This window comes from Bos mutus, chromosome 20 (assembly GCF_027580195.1).
Source record: "Bos mutus isolate GX-2022 chromosome 20, NWIPB_WYAK_1.1, whole genome shotgun sequence".
Classification (NCBI taxonomy): domain Eukaryota; kingdom Metazoa; phylum Chordata; class Mammalia; order Artiodactyla; family Bovidae; genus Bos; species Bos mutus.
This window is the reverse complement of record NC_091636.1, coordinates 19,599,734-19,612,740: the sequence shown is the minus strand read 5'-3', so window position 1 is coordinate 19,612,740 and position 13,007 is coordinate 19,599,734. Positions and strand designations below refer to the sequence as shown.

At 37.6% G+C, this 13,007-nt stretch overlaps 1 protein-coding gene across 2 annotated transcripts in view; it reads left to right on the top strand.

Annotated features, from left to right (window-relative positions):
• The window catches only part of DEPDC1B (DEP domain containing 1B), a 97,552-nt gene extending 88,634 nt beyond the window's left edge, over positions 1 to 8,918 (top strand). The window contains exons 11-12 of one of the 2 annotated variants that reach the window (XM_070357829.1): positions 2,686 to 2,871; positions 7,908 to 8,918. In XM_070357829.1, the coding sequence (XP_070213930.1) occupies positions 2,686 to 2,871; positions 7,908 to 8,069 (348 nt within the window). In that variant the 3' untranslated portion in view covers positions 8,070 to 8,918. The remainder of the gene's footprint in view (positions 1 to 2,685; positions 2,872 to 7,907) is intronic. The other variant, XM_005889056.2, reaches the window with a different exon arrangement.
• Positions 8,919 to 13,007: the final 4,089 nt, after the last annotated feature.

The following is a 13,007-nucleotide window of genomic DNA, read 5'->3' as shown; positions in this document are numbered from 1 at the left end:
GCTTTTTTCGGACTTCCTGGTTCAAATAAAAATTAAGTGTTGAGTGTGTGCCCCTTTTCCTTATGGGTCTGTTCTCTCTCTCTCTCTTTCTCTCTCGGGTTGTCTAAATGACCTGGTAAACTGGTGCCAACGCATGGAATGTACTTGATGAAATACCCCTTCTTGGCAACACATTTATTTTTAACTGTAGCTTTTGGAAAAAAAAATCTTAAACCAAAGATGTGAATGTAATGGTAGGAATCTTATCCACCACAGAAGAACAGTAGGTGAGATATATATATATATATATATATATATATATATATGCACTATATTTTTGAGAAGACGAACTCCTTGGACTCTGAAATTAAATGTTTTTAGTGCACGTTTTTATCTTCCTGTTGTACAGATCTTGGCGCCTTCTCCCTCCGTGTCTCCCCTCTCCCTTTTGCCCTGTGCAGTGTCTGCACGGTTGTTTTCACTTGTTTCCTACTGGAACGTGTTTGGAGATGGGGTGGGTGCAGTACTCTCCTGTCCACAGCATCTGGGCTAGAACTTGTGCCTCTGCCCGTCCCCAAGGGATGGGGAAGCAGACTCTGCAGATGTGAGAAGAACCTACATAGCTCGTCTTATGTGTTTGGAATCATTTTAGTCGACATGTTTATTAGTTTATGTGTAAATTTCAGATGTTATTAGTAGAGGGCACAAGGCTTATTTGCTTATGAAAATGGCTTTTAGGCTTAAAGAGGCAAAAACTCTTGTTTAAAACTGTGGCTTATATGAATTTTTTTTGTCATTATGGAAGGACTTTTCTTTTTTTATAAATTCATTTTATTTTTTAATTTTTAAAATTTATTTATTTTTAACTGAAAGATAATTGCTTTACAGCATTTCATTGGTTTCCATCAAACATCAACATGAATCAGCCATAGGTTTACCTCCATATGTCCCCTCCTACCTGAGCATCCCTCCCACCTCCCTCCCCATCCCACCTCTCTAGGTTGTTTCCGAGCCTGTTTGAGTTCCCTAAGTCATAGAGCAAATTCCTGCTGGCTATCTATTTTACATGTTACTCTCTCCATACCCCCCACCCTCTCCTTCTCCTCCTCCCAACAAGCTGTGACCATAATCTGTTCTCAATGTCTGTGTCTCCATTGCTGCTCTGCAAATAGATTGATCAGTACCGTCTTTCTAGATTTCATATATATGTGTTAGTATATGGTAATTGTTTTTCTCTTTCTGACTTACTTCACTGTGTATAATAGGCTCTGGGTTCATCCACCTCATTAGGACTGACTCAAATGCATTCATTTTAATGGCTGAGTAATATTCCATCACATATATATGTATTACAGCCTTTTTATTCATTCATCTGTTGATGAACACCTAGGTTGCTTCCATGTCCCATCTATTGTAAATAGAGCTGCAATGATCAGTGGGTTACATGTGTCTTTTTGAACTTTGGTTTCCTCAGCATATATACCTAATAGTGAGATTGCTGGGTCATATGGTGGTTTTATTCCTAGTTTTTTAAGGAAACTCCATACTGTTCTCCATAGTGGCTGTATCAATTTGCATTCCCACCAACCGTGCAAGAGAGTTCCGTTTTCTTCACACCCCCTCCAGCATTTATTGTTTGTAGATTTTTTGATGATGGCCATTCTGACTAGTGTGAGGTGATATCTCATTGTAGTTTTGGTTTGCATTTCTCTAATAATGAGCAATGTCGAGCATCTTTTCATATGTTTACTAGCCATCTGTATGTCTTCTTTGGAGAAATGTCTGTTTAGGTCTTTTGCCCATTTTTTGTTTGGATTGCTTGTTTTTCTGGTATTGACTTGGATGAGTTGCCTGTATACTTTTGAAATTAATTCTTTGTCAGTTGTTTCATTTACTATTATTTTTTCTCATTCTGAGGGTTGTCTTTTCACCTTGTTTATAGTTTGCTGTGAAAGCTTTTAAGTTTAATTAGGTCCCACTTGTTTATTTTTTGGTTTATTTTCATTACTCTAGGAGGTGGGTCATAGAGTATCTTGCTGTGATTTATGTCATAGAGTATTCTGCCTATGTTTTCCTCTAGGAATTTTACAGTTTCTGGTCTTACATTTAGGTCTTTAACCCATTTTGAGTTTATCTTTGTGTATGGTGTTAGGAAGTGTTCTAATTTTGTTTTTTACATGTAGCTGTCCAGTTTTCCCAGCACCACTTACCGAAGAGACTATCTTTGCCCCATTGTATATTTTTGCCTCCTTTGTCAAAAATAAGGTAACTGTAGGTGCATGGGTTTATCTCTGAGCTTTCTGTCTTGTACCACTGGTCTATATTTGGTTTTGTGCCAGTACCATACTGTTTTGATGACTATAGCTTTGTAGTATAGTCTGAAGTCAGGAAGGTTGATTTCTCCAGCTCCATTCTTCTTTCTCAAGATTGCTTTGGCTATTAGGGGTCTTCTGTATTTCCATATGAACTGTGAGATTTTTTTGTTCTAGTTCTGTGAAAACTGTCATTGGTAATTTGATAGGGATTGCATTGAATCTGTAGATTACATTTGGTAGTATGGTTATTTTCACAACACTTTTACTTTTCATTATAGAGTTTTCCCCATGAATGTCATAGCATTCCTTCTAGGAGATACGCTGTACTATCTGAATTAGTTTTTGTAATTTATTTGAAAATGTACTTTCACTAATAATCCATTTGCCTCAGATAAAATACCCAGGAGCTGACATGGATATTACTTTATCTGCTCCATCATTTTGCCGTCAAATCAGCCCAGAGGAATTTGAATACCAAAGAGCATATGGCTCCCAGGAACCTCTGGCAGCCTTGTTGGAGGAAGTCATCACAGATGCCAAACTCTCCAGCAAAGAAAAGAAGAAAAAATTGAAGCAGGTAAAAGGGGTATTCTTCCTAAGTCATTTCTTCTCCCTACTGTTCTTATGTTGTTTTTTCCTTTTTATTCTCTGTTTTAAGAGATTTCATATGAATCTTATCTTCTGAGACAGAGCAGTTTTGAAAGTATTATTATTCGTTTCATGTATTACTTTACACAACTGTGGTCAGTTTTCCAGATCTTTAGTCTCCACTGTAGATCTTTTACCATTATTGAGATCCTCATTTATGAGGCTATTCTCTAATATTTGTCCTTGGGTTTGATATGTGGTTTGATGTGAATTTATTGTAAGCCCTCTTGGAGGAGGTCACCATTAACCCCACCATAGAGCTGCCAGAACTTACACAGGACTGGGAAATAGACTCTTGGAGGGCACGAACAGAACATTGTGCACCAGGACCCAGGAGAAAGGACCAGTGAGCCCACAAGAGATGGGCCCAGACTTGCCTATGAGTGTCCAGGAGTCTTCAGCAGAGGTGTGGGTCAGCGGTGGCCTGCTGCAGGGTTGGGGGCACTGAGTGTAGCAGTACATGCATGAGATCTTTTGAAGGAGGTCACCATTATCTTCATTACCTCCCCCAGGTAGATAGCAGGGAGGGAACCCAGTTCCACCTATCGACAGAAAATTGGATTAAAGATTTACTGAGCATGGCCCCGCCCATCAGAACAAGACCCAGTTTCCCCTTCAGTCAGTCTGTCCCATCAGGAAGCTTCCATAAGCCTTTTATCCTTCTCCATCAGAGGGCAGAGAGACTGAAAACCACAATCACAGAAAACTAACCAATCTAAACACATGGATCACAACCTTGTCTAACTCAATGAAACTATGAGCCATGCTGTGTAGGGCCACCCAAGACGGATGGGTCATGGTGAAGAGTTCTGACAAAATGTGGTTCACTGGAGATGGGAACGGCAAACCACTTCAGTATTCTTGTCTTGAGAATCCCATAAACAGTATGAAAAGGCAAAAAGATAGGACACTGAAAGATGAGCTCCCCAGGTCAGTAGGTACCCAGTATGCTACTGGAGATCAGTGGAGAAATAACTCCAGAAAGAATGAAGAGATGGGGCCAAAGCAAAAACACTCAGTTGTGGATGTGACTGGTGATGGAAGCGAGGTCTGATGCTGTAAAGAGCAATATTGCATAGGAACCTGGAATGTTAGGTCCATGAGTCAAGGCAAATTGGAAGTGGTCAAACAGGAGATGGCAAGAGTGAACATTGACATTTTAGGAATCAGAGAACTAAAATGGACTAGAATGGGTGAATTTAACTCAGATGACCATTATATCTATTACTGTGGACAAGAGTCCCACATAGTCAACATAGTCATCATAGTCAACAAAAGAGTCCGAAATGCAGTAATTAGATGCAGTCTCAAAAATGACAGAATGATCTCTGTTCGTTTCCAAGACAAACCATTCAATATCACGGTAATCCAAGTCTATGCCCCAACCAGTAATGGTGAAAAAGCTGAAGTTGAATGGTTCTGTGAAGACCTACAAGACCTTTTAGAACTGACACCCAAAAAAGATGTCCTTTTCATTGTAGGGGACTGGAATGCAAAAGTAGGAAGTTAAGAAACACCTGGAGTAGCAGGCAAATTTGGCCTTGGAATACGGAATGAAGCAGGGCAAAGGCTAATATTGAGTTTTGCCAAGAGAACATACTACTCATAGGAAATACCCTCTTCCAACAACATAAGAGAAGAATCTACACATGGACATCACCAGATGGTCAACACCGAAATCAGATTAGTTATATTCTTTGCAACCAAAGATGGAGAAGCTCTATACAGTCAGCAAAAACAAGACCAGGAGCTGACTGTGGCTCAGACCATGAACTCCTTATTACCAAATTTCAGACTAAAATTGAAGAAAGTAGGGAAAATCATTAGACCATTCAGGTATGACCTAAATCAAATTCACTATGATTCTACAGTGGAAGTGAGAAATAGATTTAAGGGACTAGATCTGATAGACAGAGTGTTTGATGAACTATGGGGGGAGGTTCGTGACATTGTACAGGAGATAGGGATTAAGACCATCCCCAAGAAAAAGAAATGCAAAAAAGCAAAATGGCTGTCTGAGGAGGCCTTACAAATAGTTGTGAAAAGAAGAGAAGCTAAAGCAAAGGAGAAAAGAAAAGATATACCCATTTGAATGCAGAGTTCCAAAGCATAGCAAGGAGAGATAAAAAGACCTTCCTCAGTGATTAGTGCAAAGAAATAGAGGAAAACAATAGAATGGGAAAGACTAGAGATCTCTTTAAGAAAATTAGAGATACCAAGGGAACATTTCATGCAAAGATGGGCTCGATAAAGGACAGAAATGTATGGAACTAACAGAAGCAGAAGATATTAAGAAGAGGTGGCAAGAATACACAGAAGAACTATACAAAAAAAATCTTCATGATCCAGATAATCACAATGGTGTGATCACTCACCTAGAGCCAGATATCCTGGATGTGAAGTCAAGTGGGCCTTAGGAAGTATCACTACAAACAAAGCTAGTGAAGGTGATGGAATTCCAGTTGAGCTATTTCACATCCTGAAAGATGATGCTGTGAAAGTGCTGCATTCAATATGCCAGCAAATCTGGAAAACTCAGCAGTGGCCACAGGACTGCAAAAGGTCAGTTTTCATTCCAATCCCAAAGAAAGGCAATGCCAAAAATGCTCAGTTTATCTGCTGAATTGAGCTCATCTCACATGGTAGTAAAGTAATGCTCAAAATTTTCCAAGCCAGGCTTTAACAATACATGAACCATGAACTTCCAGATGTTCAAGCTGATTTTGGAAAAGGCAGAGGAACCAGAGATCAAATTGCCAACATCCGCTGGATCATCGAAAAAGCAAGAGAGTTCCAGAAGAACATCTATTTCTGCTTTATTGACTATGCCAAAGCCTTTGACTGTGTGGATCACAACAAACTGTGGAAAATTCTTAAAGAGATGGGAATACCAGACCACTTAACCTGCCTCTTGAGAAACCTGTATGCAGGTCGGGAAGCAACAGTTAGAACTGGACATGGAAAAACAGACTGATTTCAAATAGGAAAAGGAGTACGTCAAGGCTGTATATTGTCACCCTGCTTATTTAACTTATATGCAGAGTACATCACGAGAAACGCTGGGCTTGAAGAAGCACAAGCTGGAATCAAGATTGCCGGGAGAGATATCAATAACCTCAGATATGCAGATGACACCACCCTTATGGCAGAAAGTGAAGAAATAAAGAGCCTTTTGATGAAAGTGAAAGAGGAGAATGAAAAAGTTGACTTAAAACTCAACATTCAGAAAGCTAAGATCATGGCATCTGGTCCCATCACTTCATGGGGAAGCAGTGTCAGACTTTATTTTTGGGGGCTATAAAATCACTGCAGATGGTGACTGCAGCCATGAAATGAAAAGATGCTTACTCCTTGGAAGGAAAGTTATGACCAACCTAGATAGCATATTGAAAAGCAGAGACATTAGTTTGCCAACAAAGGTCTGTCTAGTCAAGGCTATGGTTTTTCCAGTAGTCATATATGGATGTGAGAGTTGGACTATAAAGAAAGCTGAGCATCAAAGAATTGATGCTTTTGAACTGTGGTGTTGGAGAAGACTCTTGAGAGTCCCTTGGACTGCAAGGAGATCAAACCAGTCCATCCTAAAGGAAATCAGTCCTGAATATTTATTGGAAGAACTGATGTTGAAGCTGAAACTGCAATACTTTGGCCACGTTATGCAAAGAGCTGACTGTTTGAAAAGACCCTGATGCTGGGAAAGATTAAAGGCAGGTGGAGAAGGGGATGACACAGGATGAGATGGTTGGATGGCATCACCGACTCAAAGGGCATGAGTTTGAGTAAACTCCGGGAGTTGTGATGGACAGGGTGTAGTCTTGGGGTCAGAAAGCTTTGGACACGACTGAGCGACTGAACTGAACTGAACTGATGATGAGAATTAGTAGAGCAGTTGCTTTAAATTCAGAGAAGCTATAAATGGGGACAGTTTCTTTCTTTCTTTCTTTTTTTTTTTTAAGGCAAATCAGACTGAGTTCACAAGTGTAAAATGTCCAGAATTTTGAAAGTCTTCTGTTTTAGATAAGCCAGTATCAAATTGGTTTCTTTCCTCTGGCATCATTAAAAGTTTAGTTCCTATTAAAGAACAAGGCTTTCAACAGTTTGACTAGTTTTCAACTGAGAATACCTTTAACTTGATCTTTTAAAAAAAATTGAAGTGTAGCTGATTTACAGTGTTGTGTTAGTTCAGAATCTATCTTCATCATTTTTAAAGTATTGATTCAAGAGCAAGTCAGTGGTATTTATTTTTAGAGACTGAATCCTGCATAGCTTAATTTCTGATCACACCATATAGGTACACATATGTATACATAGGGCATGAGAGTTACATAGGGCATGTATGTATACACACATAGGGCATGAGGTTTCTAGACTCCCATTGTATTTTTCTCAGAGCAATTTTGGAGAAGAGTTCAGTGGTGAGGATCAAAGGAAATACGTACTCCTTATTCATAAAATTTTTGTAAAATAGTGTATACCAGTATGCTTTTTCTTCCATTTGGGTAGAAGCCTGTGGAGCTGAGTTGGAGAAGCAGGGAGATAGGGAAATTTTTTTTAACATTTTCTTTAACCATGTAGAGCATCAGTCAGAGTTACTTGTGACTGTTTTAGAAGGGAGGTCTATTTATAGTTAGCAGGGGAGAAATTTTAAGAGGTATGACTATGTGAGACATTTATTTGACCATTAGATCAAATTAAAGATGAATCAGATCTATAGAAGGTGGAATTCAGTGATTTATTTAACAAAAAGAGATGGATTTATATTGATGAGAACTTGTGATCTGTTTTCTTCTTATTCTCTCTTCTGATGGAAAGCAGTAAATATTAAAACCAAACAAAAATAGGAAAGTATCAGATCAGAAACTTATTTTAAAATTATTAAACTTATTTTAAAATTATAGTGCCCAATTTTATTGATTTTTATCTTTTTTTCCTTTTGACTCTTCTTGGATCTTTTTTGTTTTTTAGTTTCAAAAATCATATCCTGAAGTCTATCAAGAACGATTTCCTACACCAGAAAGTGAAGCTCTTCTGTTTCCTGAAAAACCTAAAGCAAAACCACAGCTGCTGATGTGGGCGCTAAAAAACCCCTTCCAACCATTTCAAAGAACTAGAAGTTTTCGGATGTAATACTTGGATAGAGACCTGTTGTTGCTGTTGTTTTGAGTAGATGATTGGCTATAGGATTCTGGTGGTGGAAGAACGAGGCACATAAACCACAGACTACTGAATTATAAATACAAAGATTTCCTGACTCCAAGAAACATTGAGCCATTATCAGTATTTTTATAAAACTCTGTGCTATTTTTAAAGGGTACCAATCTATTAAAAATAATGAGACAACTATATGTAGTGGTAATGTTAACATGTTTGTAATTGTTAAAAATTTAAGGTATCTTCATTTTTTTATTTGTTGTTTTCTATTGTGTTTGTAAAATATTTGTGTGTACATCCTAGTTACTGATGTCTGTGATGATCATGACTGAAGAGTCTCGTATATACTTGAATGAGAAAGACACTGGGTACTGTTACTGTGATGCTATTGACCTAATAGCCAGTTGTGGTTTCTGGTATATAAATTGTTTTTCACTGTTGCACCAAGATTCTTCATGTTCTTTATTACAGTAGCTGTGTCTTTTATTGCAGATTTGTTGGATGTTGTGACAGATTTTATGAAAGCTGGTTCTTCTATGATGTACATATTAGTTGGTGTTTATTTGTATGTGAAGTAGATTTTCTTGTGCCTACAGTGGTATAATTTCAGTCTTGGCTAAGGATGGAAAATTAAACTGGATAAATTCTTTCAGTCTCATTAGCCCTGTGATTCTAAGTCAAATCTTTGTTGTTTCATGAAAAACAAATGGGTTAAGTAAAATGAGACTACTTCCTTTATAAGTATATTTTCCCCAACATCCTTAACATTTTAAAGTAAATGGAATGTAAATAAAAGCCATTCTTTTTAATACTGTACTTGGCGTTTCTTTTTTGACATTTATTTAGGTCAGTCAGTGAGCATCTTCAAATGCTAAGTATCATTGCCTTAGCCAGTGTTTTCATATCAATCATTTATTTCTATGATAAAGTAAGAAGTGAGTTTGGGCTTTTGTACTAGACTTACAATAGGAGATGATTTGTCTATTTCTTTTGCTTTGCTTTGCCCTCTTGCAAATAGTGGTACACTTAAATTATAGAGCATCTGAAGGCTTTTTCTAAAGAGTGATTACCCAAAAAGCTAAAAGAGCAACACTCAGTAGTTGGCTTGCTCTGCTGTTTGGACTAATTTTTCCTTGCACTTGAGATCTGCCCCTGTTCTTTTGTAGCAAAATGCCTCTTGCAATTGACTCTGATATTGCCCCCTCAGAGATGAAAAGAAGTGTTCCTTTTGGTTTGAGTACTCCTTATTTTGCCAATAAGGAAAGTACTGGGAAATTGTTAGTGTTTCAGCATTTATTCTTCGACCTTGGAATTGTGTTTAGAGTAAATAGTAAGGACTTTTTGCTTTATTTATTTTTCATTTACTCCCCAAGGTAGAATCAACTTCAACGTCTCCTCTTCTATTGCTTATCTTTGGAAATATATGTTACTGTTTTCTGTTTTCTTAATTTTTTTCCCCTTAAAATTACTCTTTTTGTTGTTATGTATAACATACTTATGGAGAGATCATAAAACATAACCATACCTACATGTGAAATTGAGGAGTGGATAAAACCAGTTTTTCAAAGTTGTTGTGCCCCAGTTAATCATCAGCAGTGTACCATCCTCACCAAAACTTGCTGTGGTCAGAGTGTGAATTGTCGGTGTGGTAGATGTGTAATGGTATCTCATTGTGGTTTTACATTGCACTATTAATACGGCTTTTTCATCAGTTCATGGGTTTTGGACTTCTTTCACCTTTGTTCAGATTTTAATAGCTTAGCAAGCTACACACACATGCACACACAGAGTTGAGATTTTAATCATATTGAACGTATAAATCTACTTGGAAAGAATTGCTAACTTTGCAATATTAAGTTTTCTAGTCCATGAACTTGGTTTATCCCTCCATTTTAGAATAAGTGAGAAATTTAAATATCTCTGTAAAGGTTTGCAATTTTTAAATTAGATTTCTTGTCAGATATTTGATACTTTAAAAAAAAAGTTTGTATCAAAATTCCCTAGCATCAGCAGTTATTATTTACCTTAAAAATACCTTAATGCTCGATCCTATTGTAAATGGGATTATTTTAAAATTTCCATTTTCTTTTTGTGGCTTATATATTGTAAATATAAACTAATCTTTGTGTACAGATGTTTGTTGTCAGCAGCCTTACTACACTTTCCTATTAGCTCTGAATGTCTAGTGTGATTCTTCTGGACTTTCTGCATTTCCCACTTAATAAGCAATGGTGCCACTTTTCTTTTTCATTTCTGTACTTGACAGCGTCTGAAATGTCCCCAGTGATCCCTGCGTCTTAGTGTTTATGCTCTCGTGTAATCTCTCCTTGATTGTGCTTTGGATCTCATGAAGCTTTTAACAAATAGAATATGGCAAATGGGATTGGGCTATCATCTTTGAGATTAGATTACAGAGAGCCTGGCTTCCATCTTGCTTGCCCTCTCTTTTATTCTCTCCCTGGCTTGCTCTGAGGGAAGCCAACTGTTCTCTCATGAACTGTCCTATGGAAAGGCCCCTCAGGCAAGGAACTGATGTCTCTATGGAATAGCTGTGAGGATAGGAGGCCCGCCAACAGCTGTGTGAGTGATCTTGGAAGTGGATCTTCTGATGCCTGCCAGCAGCCATGTGGGTGATGGAAGCGAATTCTCTGTTGGTTGAGCCTTGTGATGAAGACAGCCTTCACTGACACCTTGATTGTAGCCTGTGAGAGACTGGGCTAAGCTATGCTTGGATCTGGAACCACAGAAAATATGAGATAATGTTTGCTGTTATGAGCCATTTAATCCTAGGGTGATTTGTTATGAAGCAACAGATACAATACACTTTGTACTTCTTTCTTTCCTACCTCCCTGCATCCTTCCCTCTTTCACTTTTTTAAAAAAACCATTGTGAAATGTCACTGTCTCTAGTGATGCATTTGTTTGCTCTGTTTCTGCATTCTTACAATTTAGTTATTTTCCTTATACACAACATATACTTGGAATATGTTTTTAAATAAGAAGCCAACTTGATAGTCTTTATTTTTAATTGTAAGATTTAGACAAATTATACTTCATATAATTACTTTATGTTTTGGTATAAAACTGTATTGATATTTTGTAACACTTTGTCTCTACTGTCATGCCTTTGTTTGAAGTTAAAAAGTAATTTCATGTTTTCTTCTATTAACTTGGAACATAAGCATCTCACTTCTAATCTTATTGGATCCCCTAGAAACTACATCTTGCATATTAATTTATCAAAGTTTAAAGTTAGTCATTACCTTTTAACCCTCCTCAGACTCTTCAGGAACTTGAAAGCACTAAAAACACTCTCCCAAATTAGATATTATTGTTGTAATATATTTTAATTTTATTGTGTTTAAAGATCATAATACTTTATTACATATAGTCTTTATTAGGCTTACTTACATATTTTACCACTTTTTTTCTTCTGAAAGTACATTCTTTAGAATTTATGTTTAGTAAGTTGTTGGTTTTGTTTCTCTGAAAATGTTTTACTCTGCTATTATTCTTTTATAAAACAGCTTTGTTGTGATACAATTCACATACCGTACAATTAACACCTTTAGTGGTTAGCACCATAATTAAATGGTTTTTGGTATTTGACATCTAACATTTTTTAAAGTTGTGGTAAAATATAGGTAAGATAAAATCAGCCATTTTAACCATTTTAAAGTGTATACTTGCTCTAAGGGATGCCCTCATTTTTTATTTCTGCTGCATGTAGAATTCCAGGTTGATAGTTATTTTGTTTCAGGATATTCACTTCAGTTCAGTTCAGTCACTCAGTCGTGTCCGACTCTTTGCAACCCCATGAATCACAGTACACCAGGCCTGCCTGTCCATCACCAACTCCCGGAGTTCACTCAGACTCATGTCCATTGAGTCAGTGATGCCATCCAGCCATCTCATCCTCTGTCGTCCCCTTCTCCTCCTGCCCCCAACCCATCCCAGCATCAGAGTCTTTTCCAATGAGTCAACTCTTAGCATGAGGTGGCCAAAGTATTGGAGTTTCAGCTTTAGCATCAGTCCTTCCAGTGAACACCCAGGACTGATCTCCTTTAGGATGGACTGGTTGGATCTCCTTGCAGTCCATGGGACTCTCAAGAGTCTTCTCCAACACCACAGTTCAAAAGCATCAATTCTTCAACGCTCAGCCTTCTTCACAGTCCAATTCTCACATCCATACATGACCACTGGAAAAACCATCGCCTTGACTAGACGGACCTTTGTTGGCAAAGTAATGTCTCTGCTTTTCAATATGCTATCTAGGTTGGTCATAGGTTTCCTTCCAGGGAGTAAGCGTCTTTTAATTTCATGGCTGCAGTCACCATCTGCAGTGATTTTGGAGCCCCCAAAAATTAAGTCTGACACTGTTTCCACTTTTTCTCCATCTATTTCCCATGAAGTGATGGAACCAGATGCCATTATCTTCTTTTTCTGAATATTGAGCTTTAAGCCAACTTTTCACTCTCCTCTTTCACCTTCATCAAGAGGCTTTTTAGTTCCTCTTCACTTTCTGCCATAAGGGTGGTGTCATCTGCATATCTGAGGTTATTGATATTTCTCCCGGCAATCTTGATTCCAGCTTGTGCTTCTTCCAGCCCAGCATTTCTCATGATGTACTCTGAATATAAGTTAAATCAGCAGGGTGACAATATATTACAGTTATCATTTCTTTGTTAGCCGGCTTGTGTTATGGTGAGAAGTAAACTGCCACGCTGTCGTTCCTCTGTAGGTAATGTATCTTTTCTGTGCAAACTGCTTTTTTTCAGATTTTCTCATTGTCTTTGGTGATCTGCATTTTTTGATGCTATATCTAACATACATGATGAGGTTTTTAAGTAACTATTCTACTTGAGATTTATAGGACCTTTTAAGAAGATTGAAATCTTCTGTCACTTTAAACAC